At 36.7% G+C, this 27,977-nt stretch overlaps 1 protein-coding gene across 6 annotated transcripts in view; it reads left to right on the top strand.

Annotated features, from left to right (window-relative positions):
• The window catches only part of LOC110167606 (teneurin-3-like), a 595,717-nt gene that overhangs the window by 483,972 nt on the left and 83,768 nt on the right, over positions 1–27,977 (top strand). For all 6 annotated transcript variants that reach the window (XM_055158090.1, XM_055158089.1, XM_055158088.1 and 3 more), the window contains 3 exons: positions 3,293–3,424; positions 4,142–4,277; positions 15,253–15,396. In XM_055158090.1, coding sequence (XP_055014065.1) covers positions 3,293–3,424; positions 4,142–4,277; positions 15,253–15,396 — 412 coding nt within the window. The remainder of the gene's footprint in view (positions 1–3,292; positions 3,425–4,141; positions 4,278–15,252; positions 15,397–27,977) is intronic.

The raw sequence follows: 27,977 nt of genomic DNA on the forward strand, positions 1-27,977 counted from the left end.
GCTGCATTAAACACATTATAATCTCAAACAAGCTGATGTGGCTTTAGAGTGGTTACGGTTTATATGTTGTAAAGTTGAATTTATTTATGCAGATTAGTAGTGAAGATAGTAATTATAATGATGATAAATTTTAATATAAAAAACATTAATGATTAATCGATAATCGATCGTTAATTCTCAGAAAATGTAATCGAATGCCCATCCCTAATTTTGCGTAATATAGGACCTTTAAAGGTGCATTGTGTAACTTTTCACTGCAGTATGTTAAACAGCTCTACTTTATTCAAATTTATTCAGTTACAGAGGTTTTATAGCTAAAAAAAAAATACACAGAAAAAACAGCACTCTGACTGTGAACGGGTTTGCCTCTCCATAGATCTGAATTGTAACTTGGTCTGGTTTAGTCTCCATGAAGATAGAACTGTGAAACATTCCAAACAAAGCAACAACATCTCCATGGAGAAAAGCATGTGACAGACCCTCCCCTAGAAAAATTACACACTGCACCTTTTAGTAATAATTAAGGTCACTACTTTTCAGTACACTTGCGTATACAGTATTTTGACTACTTTACCCACCTCTGGAGACGCCTTTATGCATACACAGTGTTGTTCATCATTTGTAAGAGAAGAATCATGAGCTTAAACAGTAAAAGAATTCCAAGTTAGCATTGTACAATTCTCCATATCTCCGTTATGAAATCTTTTTACATTTCAAAATTGGCCTTCATGATCATAAACTATCTTTGTAGCATTCTGACAAAACCTCTTTTCTCTTGGACGCCTGTGATCATGTTCCCAAAACTGTCATGTGAATCTGAAATGTTTGGGCTAAGTGACGCTCTTTTCGCAAAACACGAAAAGCTATCAAACATGTTGTGACAATCCCATTTTAAGTTTCAACAAAGCAAATGAGAAAATCTGTAACGGACACCCTGAAACTGCTCGCGAGTGTTCCAATAAGAGGAAAAATATGTTCCAAATAAAATGTTGCTTTTAAAAACTAAATGAAGTGATTTCCTGTGCGGACAAAAAAAGGCAATGAGCTGTCAAAGCTATTAGATTTGATTCTTTCTGGATTTGAAACTCGCCAAAACCTACAGTTCGTATCATTGGCACAATTTGGAACTGATCTTGTTTGAGGCTAGAATAATAGTGACTCACCAAAGCAGCAGATGTCCATGACCAATGTTATTGCAGAGAACTGGCGATGGTTTCGTCAGCTTTTCTCTGAGCTGTAATTGAGGTTAACACCAAATTCTTGACTTTAAAATGGTTCACAGATGGATTCAGTGAAGGCCAGGTGAAAGAGGGCACAGTTCTATTGTGTTCTAAAGCGCTGAGCATCAATCAGTGTAAACATTCAGGTAAACAGCAATATATTGTGCACTGACAGGTTTGAGGCTGGGCTTTGTTTGTGAGACTGGACTTGGAAGAACCTCCTGGGTGCTGGATGTGTTCAATGGTTTTCTTGTTCTGGAAATGCATCATAAAGGACAAATTAGAAAAAACCTTGAAAACACACCTCAGTGATAGGGCTCTAAAGATTCATCAAAATCACATTGAAATCGCAGTTTGAATGGACACAATTAGCAAATTGCAAAGGTTGAAATTTTGTAAGTACCCTAACATCTTTTTCTGCATAAAAACTGCTAACCCTTTAGTTTAGAAATGACCTGCAATTCCTGTATTAGTTTATCACTTCATATTTCCTTTTTTTTCCAGTTCTACTCGATTAAACTGTGAATTTTGAACAGAAATTGCAAGTGTAATCACAATCGCAAAGCTTGTCAGAATTATTTTCAAATGGAATACTGAAGATTTCAATTAAAATGTGTTTTATAGCATATTTTCTTGCATGGACCAATCAGAGCTCTTTATCCTGAATAGTCACAGTACTTCTACTACAGCATTATATTATAATGTAAAAAACATTAAAATAATAATAATTTTGTTATGCATTTATAGATCTCTATTTAAAGAAGGGAAAAATGCACATACACACCCTACAAGAGTGATCATTTTGTCTAAAATATCAATATTATGACAGCTAATCTAAGTACTAAGTACTTAAAGTACTTCCATGTATTCATTTGAATTTAGGGTAGAATTAGAGTACCTGTTCCAGAATACAGTTACTCAAAATGAGTATTTTGAATACTTTTTTCTGTACATGTATTTTGTTTCCTAATCTCAAGATGTGGAGAATGGTCCCTGGTGACTTAAGCTTTGGGGTGTTGTACAATTGAGTTTTATCCCTCTGAGCCTAGTGTAGTACCAGAATAGTAGTAGAATAGCATCTTATCTTCCATTAACTAATTAACTGAAATTACTGAATTATTTGAAACTTCACATCAATTTGAGAACACTTTATTTCACTGCATTGCTGATTAAAATATACTTGATAATTGAAATCCCCTATTGTTAATTTACAGGATTCTTACTTTTTTAACACGTTTTTATTTATCACTTTTTGTTGTTTTAATGTTACAAACACACACACACACCTCTGTTGGTTATGTTGTTCATGTTGCATAGCAATTAGAAATCAAATCCTACATCATTCATTAGCACTCTTAGAACTGTTTCTTAACAATACAGCAACGTGCTAGATCAAGTGCTTAGCTGTTGCGCACATTTGATTTTTTTCCCCCACATAAAGCATGCACAACAAACTAATCACACTCTGTTTTTTTGTGAAGTTTAAACCAGCAACCCTCCTGTTAGGCAAGCAGATTCCTTTCTGGCAGCTTTTTTTCCTCAGGCAAAATGGGCCAAAAAAGAGATTTAACTGGTTCTGAAAAGTCAAAAATTCTAAAAAGTCTTTCAGAGGGATGCAGCACCTATGTCTCAAGAAACTTGCTGAGAAAAAAAGTTTTGTTTCATTCACACATCCTGATTCTGCATATTTTGGCTGAGTTCTTCACTCAAACTAAAAAGACTCTGTTCCACCTTGTGAAGTCATGTGGTAATATGGGAAGTGCTCTAGTGTATTTTCAAACTACACTGGAGCACTTCCTACATTACTGACATATCATTTGGATAAGATCAGGAATTGCCAAACTCCCTTGAGGTAAAAGGTAGCTGTTAATTTGAGAACTACTGCTTTGTGACATCACAAAGTAGAACAGAGCATTTTGAGCTATGGAGATGTAGAGAAAGAGTTACTCAAACTCAAATGTGTGAATGAAAGAAAACACAGCTCCAGGTATGTTTCTGATTCAATCTCTGAAGAGAAAATTTTGTATAATAAAGGATCTGAAATCTAATCAGTTCATTTTCCTCTTTGGCAGGTGCTACAAGAGGAGACGTCGATCCCGGGCAGTGACTTGAACCTGGTTTACCTGAGCTCCAGAGCAGCAGGATACAAGCCGGTCCTGAAGGTCACCATGACACAGACCTCCATACCATTCAACCTTATGAAGGTCCGACTTGCTTCTCTCTCTCTTTTCTCTCTTTATCTAGAGTCTCTCTCTTTTTTCTTTCTCTCTATATATTAAATGTATACAAAATAATACACTCCATATTCAGAATTTATCATTGGATCAGGTTCAACCATGTACTATATATATATATATATATATATATATATATATTGGACATAGCTAACTTGCAAGCTGCCGCAATCTAAATAGGAAAAGAGCACTCTGGCTCCTATTGAAAAAACATGGCTCCTCTCTTGGGGCTAAACCACTGGTCCAAATATGGAACTCTGCTTCGGATTTGCTCTTATAACTGTTGACCTCACTGAGCTTCATTTGACTGGAGTCAAACGCTATGGATGACGTCACACTGACTTAGTCCACTTGTTTATACTGTCTGTGGGTTCAATGTTCATTCATTTTTGGCAAAATCATATATAATGTAAATAACATACACATTATATACAGAATTGCAAAAAAAAAAAAATACAAATTTTTAGTTAAGCTAGTATTGGACTTGATATGGACATAGAGTGTTAGAATGTATTTATCTATATCAGCATTAGTAGAAGACTACATATTAATAAATTAAAAAAAAATATATTATTTATCTACATCTATTGAAATTTGTACTGAGTAATCAGCCTTTCCCTTAGAACATTTTCGTACTGTGAAAACATTACTAGACACAGATCTGAACCCTCATGTATGTGTTCTTAGGTTCATCTGATGGTCGCTGTGGTGGGGAGGCTGTTCCAGAAGTGGTTCCCTGCTCAGCCAAACCTCTCCTACACTTTCATCTGGGACAAGACGGACGCATATGGACAGAGGGTGTACGGGCTATCCGAGGCCGTGGGTGAGTCCAACATGTGTTATCTTAGTCATTTTGGATGCTTGAATTCTCCACAGTATAGTGAGAAAATCACTGGGAAAAAAAATAATTGTGTAAAAGTCAAAGCGACACTAACACAGATGTCAAAATCTCCTGACTTGATATTAATAATACATTGGTTTTATATAGAGCTTTTGATTGCAATTCAAAGAAGTCTATATTGATCTTTTGAAAACTCACTATATTGTGTATAAGTGTAAGTATCTTTTGTAGGTGACATAAATAGATAGATTAAACACTACATAACCAAGGCTAACAATATATTTTTAATCTAAAACATATCGGAGTCTGTAAAATAACTTCATGGATAAAACCTTAATTGAAACAGAAGTATGTGTAATTTTCCATTCTTGATTAATTGATTTTATTTTATTTTTAGTGTAAACTATTGATATATTAGGGCCAGTACTGTGCTATTTTCTGATCTGAGCTAGAATGTTGTTTCCTCATGAAAATCATACCTGGAGTTGTGTTTTCTTTCACACACAAACACACTGTTCCACCTTGATTTTGTAATACAGAAAGTGCTCCACTGTGTTTTTAAACTGCATACACCTTCACTAGAATCATTTGGATGGTTTCCGACCTGGAATCCGACCTGGAATTGCCCATCTCTACTGAACATAAAGGTTAAAGGTAGATGTTAACATGAAAACCACCACGACATGACATCAGGAAGGTGGAACGAGCAGCCGAATGCACAACAAGTCTGTGGTACAAATGGTTTAAAGGCATGCTGTGGAACTTTTCTGGCACGTGCTTGTTCTGTGTAGATGTGCTTTAATAAGATGTTCCACGGTAGAGGTATTTTTAATGCCAGGAAATACTTTAACAAACACGCTTGCTTATTCTGAGCGGGCTTGCCTCTCCACAGATGTGAGCTGTAACTGGGCCTGTTGACATCACCTGTTTGTGTATGTTATAATCTTGTTTTCTCATCAAAAACATATGGAGTTGTGTTTTGTTTCATGCACACATGCGCAACACACACCCTGCGTATTTAATTCTTCTCTCAAACAAAAAAACACTTACGATGTCACATGGTAATTCAGGAAGTGCTCCACTGTGTTTTTAAACTCTTTACACCTTCACTAGAATCATTTGCGTGATTTCAGGCCTGGAATTGCCAATGTCTACTGATCAAAAGCTAAAAGGTAGATGTTAACTTGAAAATTACCACTACATGACATCACAAAGTGGAAAAGAACATGTTGAGCTTTTAAGATGTACACAGTCTAATAATACAGGATTACTCAAACATGTGTGAATGAAACAAAAAAACAACTTTAGGCATATTTTTGAAGAGGTAACAACATTATAACATCAGAAGTATCCATTTTATGTAATATAGAGCTTTTAAGTATACCATAATTGTCTATATTCTATGCATGCTTCATTTCAAGGTGACTGTAGCAAGCATTTAAAGAATAATATTTGTCCATATAGTCTAATGCTTCTTCCACACTCATAAACACACATATATAATATGAAAGTCTGATTTATCCCTTGTTAAACACATCTAATTCACTTCTGTAATAACATACCGTAAAGATCCTCGAGTAGCCTGTATAGTGTAGTTTATCTGCCACAGACAGATACAAACCGCTGAAGCCATAGTTCAAATGCATTCTGGGAAAATGCTTTGACAGGAAAATGGCTACGACATAATGTGCTAACTGCTAACCTCCACGACACCTTTACGAGGGACAAGTGAGGGAACACACTTCCTCTTGAGTTATTACCAACACTGCATACAGCATTAAAAAGATTTACTGTTCTGTTTTGTAACATGGCTGAGATTGGCCCTCATACATTATTATAAAAGCATATCGCCCCAGGAATATTTGAAATGCATGTCTAGCAGGGAGGCCGTGTATTTTTTAGCATTCATTTTTTTCATTTTCTGGGAGAAGAATAGCCGAATATTAACCGCCTGACAGCCCTGGTAATAAGATGGAGGAGTGGAGAGTGTCTTTGGTGATCATTTTTTCTCAAAATGTTGTATTTTTTTAAGACGTCTGAACACTTTCGTCTGGCGCTGCCTCTGGAGAAAACTAAAGTGATGTAGGCGGAAAGAAATTGTATTGATAGATGCCATCATTTTTCTCTGGGGGCTGAGGGGGTGATGCTAACCGTAGGCATGCTCTGTCTGAGGCTTATTAGACCTTTAATCTGAGCTTTGTTTTGATCAGAAATAACTTAATTGGAGCTACAAAAGGTGAGCTGATTTGTGCTGTTAAACAAGTCTCTCTGGCTATCATTAAAGTTAAAAGGTAACTCTTTAACTTGAAAACTACAGTCTCGTGACATCGCAAAGTGGAACAGAGCATTTTGAGCTTTGGAGATGTAGACAGACTAATAAACCAAGATTATTCAGACATGCACGAATGAAACAAAACACAATTCCATGTATGTTTTTGATGAGGTAACAAGATTACAACATGACTAAAAGCTCACAGGAGTCAATTTTGCATAATATAGGACCTTTAAACTATAGGGATTCGAAAATGTTGTGATCTCTCAAACATAGCTTAGATTAAAACTTAAAAGACAGTACAAGTTCATTTTCCAAACAAGAAAAGCAGAGATAACTCTGTGCTACCGTTCTGCTGAAAGGCATTGTTCAGATAATTGACGTTCCATGTTTTCATTGAGTGTTTTGCGATGATAAAAGATAATAGCAAGCTACATTTTCAAAACTGACAGCTGAGAATATGATTAATATAACTTTACTTCACTTCTCCACAGTATAGTGTAACCTTCAATCTTTCATTGAAAACATGCATTCTAATGTGAGCGGGCTTGCCTCTTCACAGATCAGACCTGTATCAACAGGCGTGTAGCAGATTTCTTACAGTGCATCCTTGAGCAATAATTTCCATAAGTATAAGTACCCATAAATTACAGAATTGTTCAGACTATAAGTGGCACTTTGTTTCATAGTTTGGGTGTTTCCTGCAACTTATACTCCGGTGCGACTTATATATTAAAATATTAAGACTGACAGCCACGAGAGGGCGCTCTAGGCTTGTGTGTCAGTTTTCTGCGCATATCTCCTGCAGAAAAAGCCGCTGTCCTGCTGCAAGTAGTGAAATATGCAGCTGAAAACAGTAATTGAGCAACAGAAAGAAAGTTTGGAGTGAGTGAGAAACTTGTGAGTTACTGGTGAAAAGCAGGAATGGAGAACACAGCTTCACAACAACCAGGAGGGTGCACCATGCCTGGACTTCAGTGACAACAGAAGTTGCACAGAGTTGCTCAGAAGTGACACCGAGGATGAAGAATTCAATGGATTCAATGGATTTAGTGATTTGGAGTGAGATGGAGAGTTTGGTAAAACTTACGTTCTGTTGTTTATGCTATAGTTACCTGAATAATTGTTAATATGTTACGTTAACATTCCAGACGCCTATTGAGCCTGTTTTTCTTTATTCTCATTCTTTATTATTATTACAGTCCGGCACAACTTGTATATGTTTTTTTTTCTTCTTCATTACGCATTTTTTGGCTGGTGCGACTTACACTCCGGAACGACTTCTAGTCCGAAAAATATGGTATATTGTCTCTCACTTCCCTTCATTACCATTGTAGCAGCAGAACCATCAACCACCTTAGCCTCTCCATCTTCTCTCACAAGTGTATAAAACCACAACATTAAGCACATTCTTGCGGTATATTTATACATTTCTAAACAAAATCACTCCATGTACAATTTCACTTTCCAAATTTGGCAGCCGAGTGCTTTCTCATTACAGAAATAGTAGAACGCAATAATAGTGGAAAACAATACAATGGAGATTAGCCAGAATAATATTGTTATTGCGGATTTGGAAATTTGGAGTTGCAATTAGAGTACCCACTTAGTTGTAATGAGTTATTGATACTTCGCAGTGACATCATGAAGGGGTAGGGGGCAGAACTGCATGTATGTCTATAGAGGAATGTTTAACAAAAATACTACATAGATTGAAACAACACATTTTCATGCTCCTGTGTTCATGGTCTCATTTAGGTGTTTGAACAAAACAAAAAAAAAGTAAGTGTAGTTAAATGAAAAGCGCTGGTTAATACTAACTAAAACAAAGCTCGGTGGTGTTACCTCATCAAAATTTCAGGGCTGAAATTTTCCAAATGATTCTAGTGAAGGTGTTTTCCAAATGATTTGAGTGAATTACACGGTGGAGTACTATTGTGTTAAAACAACAGCTCAGATTAACAGATATTGAGACAAAGCAGTATCCCTGGTTAGCTTTCCCACAGTGATTAGAATTTGTCAGTTATATTATTCCCTTGCCATTCTTACATTTTTTTTTTTCAAAAGCAGTTTAAATGCACTCTCCTAATTGTTTGTAATATACTAATATGTAATATACTCAATATATTAAATTGTGACTTGAGAATGCCATAGTTAATGAGAACCATTTAATAAGTGTCCGTCAAAATTGCCACTATAAATCTGACACTTTTAACCACTAACATTAAAATTGCCGTAAAATATGTCTAGACTTCTTCTTTCTCGGTCCATAACATCTTGAAGTCCGCCATGGCCCAAAACCTTAAAGAATTACCCGATTAAACTCATGGCGTCTGCAGAGGATCAAATGCATTCTCTCATCTTAAAACACCACACATTTTCAGACAATTTTCAACTCCGCTCGCCATTTTAGTATACTTACACTACGATTGTTAGTCTTCAAAATATTCTGCCGGTAACGGAATAGACCTTTTTCTTTTGCTTGGCGCAGATCCAGGTCTTTTGAACACTCTGGCTTAGCTGTTTTTGGCTGTGGATTGGGACCATAACTTGGAGCATGTAATCAAAGCCATGCAGCCCCCATAAGATAGTGTTCACTTGGAGGAGGTTGGTCAGCATGGAGAGAGCTAGCCAAAAATGTGATTAAACCCAGATATGAGTACAAGCAGGAAGTGCCAGGGAGAACGCATGGTCAAATGACTACAGACAGTCTGCAGCCCCGTTGGCAAGGCACAAAAACATGCATTGACGCTGTTTGGTTATGTTGTCAATTTAACACAGTGATGGAATGTAACAATGTAAAAGTAGTACAGTAATATACTAAAGAAAAAAAACGGTATCTGTAAATGTTAAAACTGATACTTTTTACTTTTACTTTACTACATTTGAGAGTAGGTATCTGCACTCCCTACTCCACTATATTTTTTAAATGGACTGAAAAGAAAAAGTAAGTTTTATTATTGTTGAAGACTTGCTGGAAAAGAGTTTATTTTGAACATGTTTGTAGTTTTAGCAAACAAATACTTCTATTGATTCAGTTGTTTCTGTTGAACACATTTCAGTACAAATCTTTATCAAAATCACTACATTTGAAGCATGATTTGATCTCAAAATCTCTGTGAACTACTTTGACTTTTTATTTTTTAAATATATTTCTAAACAGGTACTTTAATACTTTACACTTTGGTAGATTTTTTTCATGTGAAACTTTTACTTTTATGTATTTTCTTGCTCCCGTATCTGTACTTTTACTTAAGTAACAAAATCGAGTACTTCTTATTTATAAGGGAAGCCCTCTCGTTTGTGAGGGGGTCCTAAATACATTAACAAAACTAGCATTTACAGAAAAGAAAGAAAAAACAAATCAAAACAGAACAAAAGACAAACACAACACAAAAGACAACATTCACACAACACACAGACAGCATTCATACTGTACAATCCAGGAATCCTAAGATATATATCCATCTCTCTGATGTTATCATCACCACACCTATATTTGTAAATTAATGAAGAAAAAAAGCAACTCTATGTACAACAGAAAGTGCATAGAACAAAAATGTATTTTTATCAAAAACAGGAGCAGGATGTTTGTAAGTATCTGAAGACTGACGCCTTAAAATGGTGGATTGATGTAATTGATCGGATTGACTGATTAAACATATGGTTGTCAAAAGTATCAAAAGTACTAAAACACATTCACAGGACAGAAATGAATCTTTCCTGAATAGCTTTAGAATGATTTTGAGCTGTATCAGAACAAGTAAGAGCACATAGTAGACTCGTATACGGCCATCAGTGGTGGTAGTACTTGATTTTGTGATTTAAGTAAAAGTTACAAAAAAAACAAAAAAAAATCTCAATTATAAGTAAAAGTATCACATGAAGAAATCTAGAGAAGTAGAAGTAGAAGTATTTAAGTAACCAGTTAAAAATATACTTTAAGAGTCAATAGTAAAGGCTTCAAATGTAATGATTTTGATAAAGATTTGTGCTGAATTTTGCTCAGCAGAAACAACTGGATCATAATTTTTTGGTTTTATTTGCATATTTTTTGTTTGTTCAACTATAAATGTGCTAACAATAAACCCCTCAGCTTTTTCAGCAGATCACAAACAATAATAAACAGAAAAATCAGAAATGTAGTGGATTAGAAAGTAAAGCCCGTTCTCAAATGTAGTGAAGTAAAATAGTGCAGTACTTTACTACTCTTACTTTGTCATGTTGTACCCCTGACGCCCATGGACCATTGCGGAACATACCAGGACGACTGAGGGATTACACAGATATATGACCGCATAATATAAAAGAAAATACTATGATTTAATGTGTTCCCTCAGTAAGTATTTTAAAGGCCAGAATAAATAACTCGAAGTCAAACAAATCGGACCACTTAGACGTGAAAGGTGACTGTGTAAATAATCAAAGTCTATGGGAGACCAGGGTTTCAAGTCTTTTATGAAAACCCAATGGAAGTATGGGTAATGTCATAGCATAGTTTTAGCTGTAAAATGCACCAGGTGAAATGCATCTGCAGTCTGCTCATGGATTCGTCATTTTGTCCTGAAAGTAAAAACCCAATAAATCAGTTTTCATTGACTTTGCTTCACTTTACGACCCAATTTGGCCACAGTTTAAGACGTTTTTATTACTGATTCTTCATATCTGGCATCTCCACGTAGTTTTTTAATGCAAGATAAACAGAGCTCCGATTGAAACCTTTTGTATTTGCTAATATGCTAAAGTAATTATTTCCAGTGACCGCCCACGTCATGGCCCTTCCTCAGACCCCTGTATTATAACAAGTTAAAGAGATTTTAAATGGAAGTCAATGGGGAGCAGTCAAGTATTTATGGGATATCTTGTAGTCATTTTTGACACAAGTCCTTTGTCAAATTAGAGGATCAAATTGATGCAAAAACATGAAAACTATAATGAATAAAACATGTTGGACTTCTAATGCTCTAGTCAGTTTATAGAAATGGCACTAACTCAAAAAATTGATCTAATAATTGTAATTAATTAAAGATTCACTTTGTAATTTTCCCGATATTACACAAAATTGATTTAAGCCACGTTAGAATGCTGGTGCCTCATCGAAAACATGGCCTTTGCAAAATTGTGTTTTATTTCATTCACACATGTTTGAGTAATCCACTATTATTAGTCTGTCTACATTTCCAAAACTCAAAATGCCTTGTTCCACCTTGTGATGTCATGAAGCGGTAGTTTCCAAGTTAACCTCTACCTTTTACCTTTTGTTTAGAAGAGCTGAAATCATCCAAATGATTCTAGAGAAGGTGCATGGAGTTTAAAAACACTGGAGCCCTTCCTGTTGGTGGAATAGAAAGTTTTCAGTTTTCAGAGAGAAGAACTCAGCCCAAATATGCAGGGTTTGTGTGTTAAACGTGTGTGAAATAAAGCACAACTCCAGGTATGTTTCCGATGAGGACACAACATTTTAACAGATCAGAAAATAGCTGAATATAGGCCAGGTAGCTCAATCCAGGCTAAACCGTAACCATGGGGATAGATGACAAATCACACTCAGTTTTTGCTACATCTTATTGTTTTAAAGTGAACTCTGTAACTTTTCTAGAGAGTCCATGTGCATCGATTCAGTTACAAGTATTTTTAATGTGATAAAAATACCTTGACAAATATGCATTCTTACTTTGGATCACCTCTCCACAGACCTGACCTGTATTTTGTCCCGGTGGCATCCCTTACTTGTCTAGTTGGAGATAAATTTAAAACCGCACTTGAAATACTTCCATGAAGGCTTTTAGAAACTTTTATTAAAATTCAAATCAATTAAAACAAAGACTACCCTGTTATTTATGTATGTAGATTACTTCAATTTATCACAATGTTGTATTATTTATCATGTCTCAAAAGCATTGAGACACAAACATCTCTCTTTTATATTTATTAATTTTAGCATGACTCTCAAAAAACATAAAAAGATAAACATAAAACTGGACAGGAAATAGTGACGCTAACAGTGAAATTGTCGCGCGCTATTGTGCACAAAAAAGCCCATAACATCTCCGTGGAAGCAAGCAGGTCCTGTACTCTCCACCAGAAAACGTCACACAGTTCGAATTTAAATTTACGCCGCCCCTTATTTCAAAATGTCACCATCTCAAGAACCTTCTCTCACCCCATATTTGTTGTTGTTAAATACATTTGCGATGCTTCTTCATCATTGTTTGAATCAGCCTTATGCTAAACTGGCACGGCTCCCTAGAAGCCCCATAAACCTCAGTGTTATTGCTCCTCACAGCAGTGCAGCAGTAAATGCCAGCAGCACTGCTATTTCCAATGGCTCTTAAGTTTCCCTGTGTCCCTCTTTCTCTCCGCACACATACTCCATCTGTCTACAGTATTCCTAATCTCATTTTGTCTCTTTCTCTTATTCAATCCGTAGGAAAATGCACTCGGATACATTCTGTGGAGCTGTCATTGTTTTCTATAATGTTGTTTGGACTTCATAATGTATCAGGGGTGGTATTCTGTTTTCTTCATGCGTGTTTAGGTTATCCTGATTGGTTAGGACGTCTGTATATGAAATCAGTTGGTCTCAACTCTCTATGCAAAAGATAAAAACATTAACAATTAGGGATGCACTGATAGTGATATATATGTGGTATGGGATATCGGTGCTGATCCACAAAATCGGTTCCATGATATCAATTCAGCCAATATCCTGATTGGGCATTATATTTGATGCCGTAAGATTATTTCCTGGCTGATGTATTCGTAGGACGTCTCTTAATGCTTTCTTCATGCAAATAATAAAAAATGTATACTTGCAGGATAAATAAAAGTTGCATAATACAAATGTAAAACAAAAAAATGCCATTCTCAGTCCCTAAATTAAAAATCAAATCAAACTTTATTTATAAAGCACTTTTCATAACAGAAATGTAACATAAACTGCTTTATAGTGATTAAAACAATCCCACATTTCCTTCCACCCAACCACTCACCCAGCCCCCACAGCTGCCCGACCCCACACAACAAAACAACCACACCACACACACACAAACACACACACACACTAACATGATAAAATACATAAAACTACACCTGGTATAATTTAATATGAGGTAGCTTAAGTATCTGTATTGATGAAAAATTAAATGATAAAATGAAAATAAAATGATGAAAAATCCAATTTTGGTGGACTATTTGAACTTTTTTTTTTTTTTTTTTAATCAATGGTGAGGTTATTGCTTTGCCTGGAATGTTCCAAAGTATGGCATTAAACTTAAACCTGTGGAGAGACAAGACCTCGCTTACAATAAGAATACATCTGTTTCAGGGTATTTCTTTATTACTTTATTTTATTTCTTTATGTATTTATTTTTGTGTGTTTAAAAATCTATAACTGATGATTAATGAAATATTGTGTAACATTCCAAGCAAAGCAATAACATCCCCATGGAGACAAGCAGGTGTTGGACCCCCCCTCAAATGTTACATAGCACACCTTTGACTTCACTCTAAGCATATACATCTGTTAGCATGCAAATGATTTGATCAAATATACTTCCTCTTCACTGTTTACATCAGGCTCTAATCTAATTAAGTGTTCAAATGCATAGTGAGAGACAAATTCAAGATAAATACAATTTCCCTGCTATTTAGACTGCTATTTTAATCATGAAATGTAAATTATTATGTGTTTTGCATTAACAGAGTCTAAACAATATCGAGGTTTTCAAAATCTCAGATATGATGATGTTATACTCCAATATCCACATTGTGATCTTAAGAGAAACATCCAAACGATACAGCTTTGACAAAGGAAATGTTACATCAGACTGACTGTATTTTGCTGCTTCACTAGTCCAACAGTGTAATAATAATAATAATAATAATGATGCAAATGTCCCATATGCATGCAGTGAAAATGGCGGAAGCTGTTTTTGGCTCAGATTTAGAAATTGGGTGTGTTTTTATGTGGTTTGGCATTGGTCCTGTATTTGACATTACGAGTTTTGTACCTCACAGAGACAGACAGACCCAGTGTTTTTATAAGGGCGCTTTGGCTGGGAGGGAGGCAGCATGTGGTGGTTAACTGTGCGTGTTTGCTTTGGTCAGGAGAATTTCACTTTCCTACACGGATATGACCACAAAACTCAAAGAAATTCTTTACTTGTGATCATTAAATATTTTCTTACATTAAAAAATATGTTTCATCTTATTTCACCTTGTCAACTGTTGCATGTTGGTTTGAAAATCCTATGTTATGTAGAGACAAACGAACATTTCATCTCATTTAATTTGTAAAAATAATGTACCTTATAATTGTGTTATTTATTATTTTATTATTTACCTAATAATGGCTCTGGAATAAAATATTTTTGTTGAATTTGATTGTTTGTTTTTCTGCCAAGCAATGCAAGTCTAAAATAACTTTCTATCTCTGCACAGTTCTCATAATATCCCATATTATACTAAAAAAAAAAGCTATACTTTATTATCAGTCTATAGGGAGAACAGATGGTAGTAAGTGTCTAAGCTAAAATCTGTTATATTTCCACAAGAACTATACACACTGTACTTATCACTGTCCAAATGAAATGAAATGAAATTAAAGTAAAATTCAATAAAATAAAATCAATAAAACTATTGTAGCCAAAATAACACTAACTGTCTCTTTCCTCTTGGTTCCAGTGTCTGTGGGCTTTGAGTACGAGTCGTGTTTGGACCTGATTCTGTGGGAGAAGAGGACGGCCATTTTGCAGGGCTATGAGCTGGACGCCTCTAACATGGGAGGATGGACCCTGGACAAGCACCACATCCTGGACGTACAGAACGGTAGGACTAGAATACTTTATGATCTGGTACTTTTTATGATATTCTACTGCGGATGTTTCCCTGCTATTGTTAGAGCTATATATGACTTGGCCAGAACTGATTTATCAAGAATTAAAACTGCTGACAGAGCTGTATTTTCTTATAGTTGATAGGTACAGTACTTCTGGAAAGGATTAATCTTGATTAGACATTACTAATACTTTGATAGAGATCGCTACAACAGTATCCATGGGTTTCTAACTGATGACATATTAGGAAGAATGACACAGGGATGAACAATTTAAAACAACATATGATGTCATCTGAATGGGAAAAAGTTCCCAAAAGTGTTGCACATAACAGGAAGCTTAAACCCATGAATAGTGTGATTACTTCCATGAAAATGTTAACATAGCAATAAATCTTGCATTAAATGTGCACTGTGCAACTTTTCTGATGGAGGATCCACTATCTACACTATCTGTCTGAAACCATGGACATGTTGTCTCTCGTCTGTATTCTAGCACATCTGTACACAAGGCACACCTTATGAAAACCAGAAGACCATCACTGACGCACTGGTTTTTCCTCTAAATGAAATTTTGGACCAGAGCAAATTCACTAAGAAGCTTTGTACACAGGAGTAGGATGGTCATTGGAGATTGAAGACCCCTTTAGAGATCCAAAAAGAAACAATTTTGGAGCCAGTCGGCAGTTTAGGCCCTCTACGAGGTTTCAGTTTAGATGTAGCTATCCAATTCTTCCCACCAATATCCAGAACCCAGAATTCAGAGACAGGCTGACCTTTGTGAGCCTTTGTGAATTTCTTCTGAATCTAAACTACAGGGAGAGGATAACTCCAGGTGATGCCTTATGTCACTCATTAATAACAATGGTGTCCTTTAAGGAGGATGAAAGTGATTAGGCCAACAGGGCACGAGACATGATTTATTTATTTACACAAATCTTTGTCTCTTATTTCAGGATATAGACTATGCTTTTAACAATCTACTTTTACAATATACAATCTACTACTGCAATTCAACCTTTCACACGGGTACCAATCTGCACCTGTACCCGCAGCTTTAGTGTAAAGCCGGTGTAATACGATTCAATTCAAATTCAATTCATTCTTTGTTTTTCAAGGACCTTTTTAGCATTAAAACCAACTGCAATGAAATTATGCAAGATAGATCAAGTTTAATGGCATAATACTGACATTCCAGCCAAAGCAATAAAGTCGCCATTGAGGCAAACAGGTAGAGGACACTCCAGCAGAAATGTCATTCTATAATGAAGGCTTTCGGGTATTCATCATATTGTGGAGATGCGTTTTGGTATACACAGTCACTTCATCCCAGATTTATTAACTACAGCTAACTATGAAAACAAAAACTGTGTAATAACGTAGTATGCATAGTTTTCACACAGGATAGTGGCTGGAATTTGTGCGCCCATAGGATAAATGATAGTGATTTTAAAAGCTTTAAATGTGCACTATGTAACTTTTAGGTTGGGGGTTCGACACCTGCTTTTTTCTATGGACATGTCATTGCTCTGTCTGGAATGTTCCACAGTGTGACATTAAACTCTACCTTGCATTTATTCAATTACAGGTGGTTTTATAGCTCAAAATTACCATATTTTCTCGACTATAAGTCGCTCCACAGTATAAGTCACACCAGGCAAAAAATGCGCAATGAAGAAGAAAAAAACATATATCAGTCGCACCGGACTATAAGTCGCACTTTTTGGAGAAATTTATTTTATAAAATCAGAGACCAGGAACCGACGTTTCATTGTGAAAGGCAAATTATAGTAATAACAATAGAATAAAGAACAACAGACTGAATAGGCGATAATATGTTAACGTAACATATTAACAGTTATTCAGATAATTACAGCATAAAGAACATAACATAAGTTTACTAAACTCACGATCTCACTCCAAATCACTAAATCCAAGAGGTAAACAGAGCAGCGCTTCCTCTTCTGTGCAGCTGTCGTCAGACTCAGCATCAGTTTCAGTTAGAATTATTCCAGCCTTTCTGAATCCCGACAGGATGGTTTCGATTGTCATTGAAGTTCAGGCTTTATTGATTGATCCAGTGACTTCCAGGAAAGTTGCATGGCGCACCCCCCGGTTGCCGTGAAGCTGTGTTCTCCATCCCCGCTTTCCGGCAGTCCCTCACAAGTTTCTCGCTCCCTCCAAACTTTTTTCTGCTGCTCGATTTGCAGCAAGACAGCAGCTTTTTCTACAGGAGGCATGTGCAGTAGAGTGTGAAGTGACAGTGGCACAGGAGTAATAGTAGTACTAGACACTGACACACAAGCCTAGAGCACCCTCTCCCGGCTGTCAGTCTGAAAATTTTAATATATGTCGCTCCGGAGTATAAGTCGCAGGAAACACCCAAACCATGAGAAAAAGTGCAACTTATAGTCCAAAAAATACGGTATCTAGAAAAACAGGCATTTTGACTATGAGCGGGGTTACCTCTCTACAGATTTGACCTGTAACTTGGTCTCCATGAAGATAGAAAGGTTTAATACCATACTGTGGAACATTCCAGACAAAGCAATAACATCTCCAAGGAGAAATGTATTTGATGGACCTTCTACCAGAAAAGTTACACAATGCACTTTTAAAATGATCCACACAGATGAGAGAATACATAAACGTAAGGAAACAATGAATGAGATGATGGGTCCAAACTTTAGTATTGGCTATTTTCTATAACTCTGAAGTCATCAAATTTCTGTTTTTGTTCATTTTGAAAATCATAATAGATCCGACTATTACACAGTGGTATAAAGACATGTTTAGAGTTTGACCCATGGAAAGACTCAGTGCATAATTAAAAGGTAATGATGACGTTTTTATGGATCTGTAGTGACCTTGGCTCGATTACTTGATGATCTCAGTGACATTGTACAGAGAGGTACAGACTCAGTGTAATAGCAAGCTGTAGGTTTGCAGAGGATGTTTGTGTAATGACGGAAACTGAAATTTGTGCTCAGACCGCGGTGTGTTTTGTGTGTTGGATTAAATTTAATAAAATATGTAAAAAAAAGAGAAAAAAGAAAAACATAATAGCGTATTTCTACAATCCACATCCTCTGGCAAAACAGCTGCTGTGGTGACCCATAGCAACAGGCTCCGTGCAGCTCAGAGTGAGGCAAAACAATGGAACAGAAACTCGCTCAATTAAAGTGCGCCTCAAGTGTGCACCTCAGCTCAGGGAGGTCAGACTTATGCAAAGACAACCAAACAGGAAATGCATCAGCAGTCAGCGCCGGCGGCTAAAATCTCTTTCTCTTGAACTTTGGTACCTCTCAGATTGTCTTTCCTATTTCAGCTCTCGTCTCAAAATCGTTGTCTGGTATTCTTTGTTCATTATAAGTTTAACGCACAACTTTGAATTCAGTGTATATGTGGAAATGACAGGGCCAGAGGGTAAATGCAGTGTAATAGTACATAGATAGGCAGCACGTTTTAAGGTTGTGGTACGATTCCCGTTAACTTACCGTACTTAGCATGTACTTGCCTGATTTTGTTCCTTAAAACATGAAAAATAGAAGTAGTTTAAATGTTTTGCAGTACTCCAAAGTTACTCCGGACTTACCCTATGCATTCCAAGCATCCTAATTATTCACCATGATGAGTTTATTAGTGCTTTTCACAACTTTCAGAGACCAGAGCAGAGTCCTTGTCATCACAGCAAGCCTAATAACAACTAGCATGCTAATTTACACTTCCTACAAATGAACAATGCACTATAAAAAAATTAAAAAAAAGCAAGGTTTGTGTGTTAAACGTGTGAATGAAACAAAACACAACTCCAGGTATGCTTTTGATGTGAAAATAGAGTAATATGAACTCTTAAATTAAACATTAAAAAGACCAAATAAAATAAAAAATATATATATAAAACCTACAGATTTACATCTTTGAAAATTAAGGCTAATTGTCATCCTATACCTGCTGCAAACTTGATCTAAATTACCCGCATAAATTCCCTCTTTTCTTTGTGATTCTGTCAAATCCAAATGATATATTCAGAAAACAAAAATACAGATATATTTATAGTCTAGACAGAACTCTTTTCATCTGCACACACCCGGAGACATTTGCCTTATTGTGCAAATGAGCTGTAAGTCTGTGAAAATGCCTTCCTTATGGTTCTCCCTTGGACTCCTCTCAGTATACATCTACAGACCATTAGCTGGCTAATTACATGTCCAGGACTAACTGCGTTTTAAAATGCACTTCCTGCTGCAGTTGTCAAAACAATATGGTCTTGCTGCTTTGGTCGAACAATGGAAGAAAATGAGAATCGAGAGTTAGGTGTCTGCTTATAAGTTCATGTGATATTGTTATATTCTTAAAGGTCCTATATTACACAAAACTGACTCCTGTGAGCTTCAAGTCAGAGTGGTAGAATGTCGTTACCTCCTCAAAAGCGTACCTGGAGTTGTGTTTTGCTTCCTTCACACGTGCTTGAATAATCCTGGATTATTTGTCTGTCAACATCTCCAAAAATCAAAATGCTCTGTGTCACCTTGTGATGTCATGAAGCGGTATTTTTTTAGTTAACAGCTACATTTTTGTTTACTTTAGTTCAGTATAATCCATGTGTCATTCGTTCATTCATTTTTCAAAATAAAACAAAAAATTAAGAAAATAAAAAAACAACTATTTTCTTCATTATTTGTGTTCAAAACCAAAATGAAAAAAAAAAAAATGGATAACGATGCTTTTTTCGGTTTTCGATTTTGTGTTTAAATGAATAATGGAAAAAATGGATAACAGCCGTTTCCCGCTTCCGTGACTTAAATGATGCCGGACTGAATCAGGACTAAACCAGAACTAAAACAGGACAAAACCAGGTCTAAGCCGGTCTCTGGTCCTGGTCTGGTCCCTGTTTCCTGATCACTCCTGGTTCAGTCCTGGTTTAGTCCTGGTTCAGTTCTGGTTTAGTCCTGGTTTAGGACTGAGACCAGGACCAGACCAGGACTGAGACCGGGACCAGACCGAGACCAGACCGGGACTGATACCAGGACTGAGACTGAGACCAGACCAGGACTGAGACCAGGACTGAGACCAGGACTGAGACCAGGACTGAGACCGGTTTAGTGCTGTTTTAGTCCTGGTTTAGTCTTGTTTTAGTCTTGTTTTAGTCCTGATTTAGTCCATATGAGGCGCAAAAGTCCAGCGTCGCAGTTTAAGTCAAGGAAACGGGAAACGGCCGTTATCTGTTTTTTCCATCATTCATTTAAACACAAAATCGAAAACGGAAAAATTTAATCGTTATGTTTTTTTTTTTTTTTTCATTTTGGTTTTGGAGACAAATAATGAAGAAAATTGTTGTTTTTTCGTTTTCTTATTTTTTATTTTATTTTGAAAAATGAATGAATGAATGATACAGGGATCCGGTATAGATTGGCAATTCCGAGGCTGAAATCAACCAAATGAGTCTAGACCCATCGGAGTACTTATTGTATTACCACATGACATCATAAGGTGGAAAAGAGAGAAGGCTGAGGTTGAAATGATCAGAAATCTTAAGAACAATATGTATGTAGTTTCTAAAGTCCACATACATAGGTTTTGTGTGGGGTTTTGGCTAATAGCTCGATTTCTGAGATTATTAATATGGTAAACGTAAGAATTTGCTGTTAGATTGTCAAGATGTTTTGTCCTGAAATCCATTAAATACTAATCCATTCACAGTTGTTAAGAAATACTTGGAAATACTTGGAAATACTTAGAAAATCTCAATCAGATATTGTCAACTAGTTCAACTCTAATGAACTCAACTTTTATGGTCCCAAAGCAGTTACACCTGAAGTTTCCGTCTGGAACTTTGTGACAAAAAGCCCGTTCTTTTTCATTTGAACATTTCATATTACTCTGTATTTGCTAGCTTGTTTATTAGCACTTTGCCTTGCTGCTTTTTATTGCATTCCCTTTGACTCGTGTCGTCAGGAGTTTCATTTGCGACATGTGGCCGACTGTCTGCGCTGTAGATAAACAACTTGAAATGTGAAAACTGGAAAATGTAATAATGAAGTATTCACTGTGGATGAGTTAAGTGCATTTCTCTCTATGCTCCGTGATCTCTCTTATTGTTGCGAATTAGAGTTTGTCCAAGTATGAAATCGTCCTCTGAAATAACATTAAAGGCCCTGTATCCGATTTTTACTGTATTAAAAACAAGAAAAAAAAACAGATCTAGTTAATTTTGCTTCTTTTTCACTACTTTCAGAGACCAGAGTGAAGTTTTGCTCTTGCAGTAATGCCAACTACAAATAGCATGCTAACAGGGCACTGCCTGATTCTCAGACAATAAAATGCTTTGTAATGTAATTAGACACAGACAGGACAGAGTGGGCTTATTTTGACTTCGAGAGCTGCTTATGCAATATATCTGTTCAGCAGAGGTGGGGACTTGCAATTCGTGATTTGGACTCGAGTCAGACTTGAGTCACTATTTTTAGGACATGAAACTTGACTTGATAAAATAGACTTGGGACTGGACTTGGAGTTAAAGGTCAGTGACTTGATACTTGACTTGAACTTGAGGCCTGTGACTTGAGAAGACTTGAGAAGCACTTTTAAATCTGAATTTCTCTCTATTCTGACTGCAGTGATTAACACTAAGATCTTGTCAAGAAAAATGAAAAAAAAAAGTAAATTTCTACAATTCTTACATAGACTATAAATACTCATATAAAAATATACTACAATTTATCTTAAAAGTCATAAAAATGGCAAAAAATCTAAGCTAGATTTGGTACTTTGGTTTAAAGACTTGAAATGACTTTAAGCTCAAAGCAAACAACTTGGACTTGACTTGGACTTATGGTCCAGTGACTCGAGACTCGACTTCAACTTGCCTGTATTTGACTTGGGACTTGACTCGGACTTGAGGTCAAAGACTTGAGACTTACTTGAAACTTGCAAAACGACTTGCTCCCACCTCTGCTGTTCAGTGGCAAGATGTTTTGCTCAAATACTTGGGGAAAAAACATACTTGCCCTTTAATAAAAGTGAAATTGGTAAATGGTAAATGGTTCCATTTTTATAGAGCACTTTTTTACCTTCAAGGCACTCAAAGCTCTTTACATCAATGGAATCACTCATCCATTCACACCAGTGTACACAGACACTGGAAGTGTTTTGCTCAAGAACACAAAAGCGGTATTCATCTGTGAAATCGAAACACTCTACCAACTGAGCTACTGTTACCCAATAATTGCTGTTTTTAGTGCTCCCTGTTAATAGCTAAAATACAGTGGAATAACAAAACTTTGCATATTATTGTGCAACAAATGACTGACATGCCAAGTTAATGGTCAGATCTGTGGAAAGGTGACCCATATTCATTATGAAAATGCATTTTTTCTTAACGCTATAACACCTATAATTGAGTAAATGCCAGATAGACAAGTTTTATGTGCCAACTGTGGAACATTGTGTACAAAGCAATTTAACAACCATGTGTCTCATTGCCTGTCCAAACCAGAAAAGTGCCATAGTGCCCCTTTAAATGAACAATAAGTCATTTTATATTTCAAAATTCAATCATTACTTCTTCCTGACGGTAATGTAGTAAAAGGGCTGTGGTTATCTTTAGAGCTACCGCAGCTATCTTAATCCTGATCCAAAAAGCCTTCTGAAACCCCAACAGCTCCACACTTTCTGTCCAGTGAATACAGCGCACCCTGAGCCTCCATTAGCTGCAGCTCCCAGAGAAATGTGTAATGTTTAAACAGGCTTTCACACAGTTTGTTGGTTTTTCGTTCAGGCCGTGCTGACTCAGCACTCTTTGTGTCTGGACTGAGAGGAAAAAGTAAAAATAAGAAAATAAAAATATATGACGACATTAGCAACCGTCAACCGTGAGCAGGGAGAGCAGAATTTTGATCGTTTAACTATGTCCAGACTTCAGCCCAGTGACACAAAATTACTATAAAGGCTGCGTTAAAATCTGAATTCAAACAAATAAAAGCATAAATAATAACTATAAAATTAACTTTAAAATCCTTTCAGTCATATGCACAGTGAAACAAAACTGTTTTGATTTAGACTAGTACGTACTCTACACTAGTACCTATTCGAATCGTTTTCATTGTGGATGCAGTGTTCGTCCACACTAATCTGATTGAAAACAGCTCCGGAGACGAAACGATTTGGTGGCGCCAGCTCCCATGAATTCATCTGAGTACGGATCTGATCTGGCACTGCGTGGATGCCTGAAAATGCTGATACGCTGATGTGGATCTATGCACTGCGAAGTAGCTAATTCACTGCCAAAACACTAAGAGGCTAGAATATATTCATATATACGGTCTATGCGTATGACCTGCAGACGTATAATCTCTGAAAAGTTTCACATGAACCATCTCCAACGTGATAGCAGCACAGAACAGACTCACCATGAGCAGAACACCCCTCTGTCACAGAAAGAACACTCATAATCCACTGAGTCGTGTCCTTTAGTCCGACAGAAGCTGAACCCTATCAGCGCACAATAGCGAGCAGTTTTGAGTGCTTAGTTGATGCAGATCAGCCATGCGGTTTTAAGTTTAGTTTCTGTAAAATGTAAACACATATGCTCAAAGCTGTGTGGATGAGGAAGGATTGCGGACACAGAACAACGTGCGTGGACGCAGTTCGTTTCTGATACGGTGATACAGTGATATGCGCAATCATTTCACTGTAAACTTAGATTTGAACATTGTCTCTTCAGGAAGACTGTTACAGATTTGAACTCAAACAGTGATTCCTCATGTTTATTCCTCACATAGTACTCAAATAGTATTTATGAAAAGTCAAAATAATGATTTAAATAGTGTCGCCTCCATTGAACAACCTGTGCTTCCACTATAGGGAGTATTATACCTCTAGGATAGATGACAAGAAGCTGAAGGTGTCATTAGTTCATTGTTAAGCATCTACCAGCCTACTACACATATCATAAAAAGCAAGGTATAACCAGACCATAAACCAAAGAGCCAATCAGGAGCAAGGCTGTTGAACGTACACGCGCCCTCCCTTTGAGCAACTAGGCTGTCAATCAACCTGCTGCCAACACTAGCAGGAGTGACCTCGGGGAAAGAAGGCACTGGACTGGCCTTTTATTAATGTCCATGTCTCAATTTAAGGACAAAAGAGTGAAATAAAAACACCAGAGTCATGTAGCGAGGGTTGATATAAACATTTTAAGACCACGCTGTAACTGCGAGATGTTATATCTAAAGGTAGTCCTGGCTTTAAATGTTTGCTAAAGCTGAATTGGACAATGTTCTAGTCAGGTCCTGTTGTCACAAGCTTTTATTTTTGCTTGAGGAATGTTATTTCATTTACGGCTACACCACCTACCCGCTTCGAAACTTACTGTTGACCTATATTTCTTGTGTTTCGTGTATCTGCGTTTTCAGTATGTATTTTATTCACGTCTTAAAATGCTCTGAATGCAGCCCATGAATACATCTTGTTGAATACAGTGGACAGTATATAAAATGCTTACACATCCATATGTACACACAGAATACATATTTCCAGGCTTATGGATGCTGTAACTTTATGCATCCCCCGCCCTCCCCCCACCCCGCGGTGCTGTCCTCTATCTGTCACCCAATCCATCACTCCCCCCTCTCCCCCTTTCCCCCTCTCTCCCTCTTGGGCTTTCAACACCTTGTCACATATTCACAGGTGTAATTTGGGGATTTTGTTCTGTCTATATCCGGACTCCGCTCTTTGTAGGTGCGATTTCGTATCTGGAAGGGACAGCAAAGCCCCCTCGCAATCCGTGTTTGTCCCTCTGAGAGTTGGCGAGCGCATATGTCTTTGTTAGCGGCCACTCCTATTAGAATACATGGGCGGTGTTTATGCATTACGGTGACGCAAATCAGGCAGTCACTTCCTCTTGGGCATAGCATTCGTATTATGTAAATCTGTCAGTTTGGCTTGTCATAACACATGGTCATTCTTGTCACTGTAGAGGAAGGGGAGAACTAATTTGAATTTGTTGTTATGGAACTTCCGGGATACATCATCTAGACATAGTTTTTTATGCATCTGACAGGACCCAGCTGTTTATTGTACATTTAAATGGCCATGTTGTTTTCATGTTTATTTATAGATTTAGGTGATTGGACCAGCGCTTTCTTTGTGACTGGGAGTATATTATCAAACAGCAAAACGAGAATAATGCATTATTTATATATGAGAGCTATTGTCCACTTCACCAACCTTCAGAGGAGCCTAGTCTGAAGAACTCTATTCCCTCCCCTATGAAAGCTTCAGTGAATAGAGGGAGTTTCAGACACAGTATGTTTTCACAGCATTTTATTTTTATATGATGGTCCACTTTATGTACATTTAAAGGGCACATACTATGCTATTTTATGATCTGTTATAATGTTGCTTACTTGTCAAAAACATACCGTTATGTGTTGTTTCATCGATACATGTTTATTACACAAATCCTGGAAATTTAGATTACACTTACACTGAAACAAATCACCGTATTAGAAATTATTAGCATCCAGACACATCGTTTCTGTGTCCGCAGGCCTTCCCTATTCACACAGCTTTGCGCATATTTGTTTATGTTTTACAGAAACAAAACTTTAAACCATAAATTAAGAGCTCAAAAAACAGCTCACTCCTTGTGCCCAGCTTCTGTTGGACTTATAAGGATACAGCTCAGTGGAATATATGTGTTCTTTCTGTGACAGAGGGGTGTTCTGCTAATTGTGAGTCTGTTCTGTGCAGGTAGTTCTAGCTACGCTGTTTCCCGTTTGTCTATGGTTTGTTTAAACTGTTTTCTGCAATAGCGTCACATGACCGATGTCACATACCCAGCGAATCAGGAAGGCACAAGTCACAGTGACGTGGTCCAATAAGGATGGCAACTAAAAGCTCCTACATCGTGTATCAATGTTTTCAGGCGTCCACACAGTGCCGGATCAGATCTGTACTCAGATGAATTCATGGGAGCTGGGGCCACCAGATATTTCCGTCTCTGGAGCCGTTTTCCATCAGATTAGTGTGGACAAACACTGCATCCGCAACGCAACTTTACACACTTTTATTTGAATAATTTGGACCATTTCAATTCTGGAATTGCCAGTCTCTTCTGAACTAAAGTGAAAATGTAGCAGTTAGCTTGAAACCTACAGCTTCATGACATCACAAGGTGGAACAGAGCATTTTGAGCTTTAGACAGTAGACAAACTACTAATAAAGGGTTACTTAGCGAAGGAGAAATACTGTCAACTGGATAAAAGTTTTTGATCAAGAGTTACCCAAACATATGTGAATAAAACAAAACACAAGTCCAGGTGTGCTTTTGTAAATAAAACAGTTTTTACTGTCAGAGAATCAGGAAGTACACTGTTAGCGTATTAGGTGTTTGTTGAACTGATTGAAGTGAATAATTATGTTACCAAGTGCTTGCTTTGTGAGTGGATCCTTGGGCTGGTAGTGCGTTAACAAACTGCAACACAAGAATAACTTCAATCAACCAACCTTCAGAGCAGGCAGTCTGAAGAACCACATTCACTGTTGTATGAAAGGTTCAGTGAACATAGGGGGTTCCACTTACAGTTTTCCTTTTACAATATAGTTATTTTATGTTATTGTGTATTTGTATGACTGTACACTTTATCTACATTTCATTTTAAAAGACTAAAACTCTGCACATACCTGTTGTAAAATACATGAAATACATGTTTCCTCACCAGTCCTCCTCAAATAAAAAATCTAGATGCTTTAAACAATAGATAGAAGTACAATATGGCAACAATATTTTTACACTACACATAAAGGTGCACTATGTAACATTTTGGTAACACTGCCCATTTTCACCGCCTTCGGCATATGTTAACTGCTCGGTACTTACAACAATACTTCAGTTTTATTTGCTTAGTTATATGTGCAGGATTAAGTAGCATTGCGATGCATTTCGGTACAATTTTTTTATTTGAACTACTGACTTGAAATTCTAACAACAATAAACTTGTATCTAATTGAATAAATAAAGAACTGAACAATGCCCAGAGTACCACCATGGAGAGCTTCTGTTTTAATTTATTAACAAACAACAACACAAAATGGACTCCATAATTCCCAGTACTATATGCATAGAGACCGAAAATACAACTAAATAGACCAACTTCAGCGTGAAACATTTAATTTCCGCTGCCGAATAATGCATAATAGATATAGCAATTCCCTTAGAACTTTGGTAAAACAGTGGTATCTCTTCTCATAATTAATGCTACTACTCGGTAGCCTAAAGACCTTAATAAAAAGAACAACTCCTGCTAATGTGTTTTATTATAGAAAGTGAGGATTTTAATTTGAATAGTAGATCTTTTCAATGGAGAACGGCAATGTTTAGTGAGCCATTGTTCTAACATTCAAGCTTTATATAAACTGCGCTTTTGGATACAGATACTTTAGACTTGGTTTGCTGCTTTTTAATACAGCCTGATTTATGAATCTTGGGGGTGTGATGCTAAATGTAAGCACTGCTCCGTCTGAGTCTGCTCTGTAAGACTTTAATCTGTGCTTTATTTTAACACAATCA

This window comes from Boleophthalmus pectinirostris, unplaced genomic scaffold, assembly GCF_026225935.1.
Source record: "Boleophthalmus pectinirostris isolate CB_2022bp ecotype Guang Dong unplaced genomic scaffold, ASM2622593v1 HiC_scaffold_22, whole genome shotgun sequence".
Taxonomy (NCBI): domain Eukaryota; kingdom Metazoa; phylum Chordata; class Actinopteri; order Gobiiformes; family Gobiidae; genus Boleophthalmus; species Boleophthalmus pectinirostris.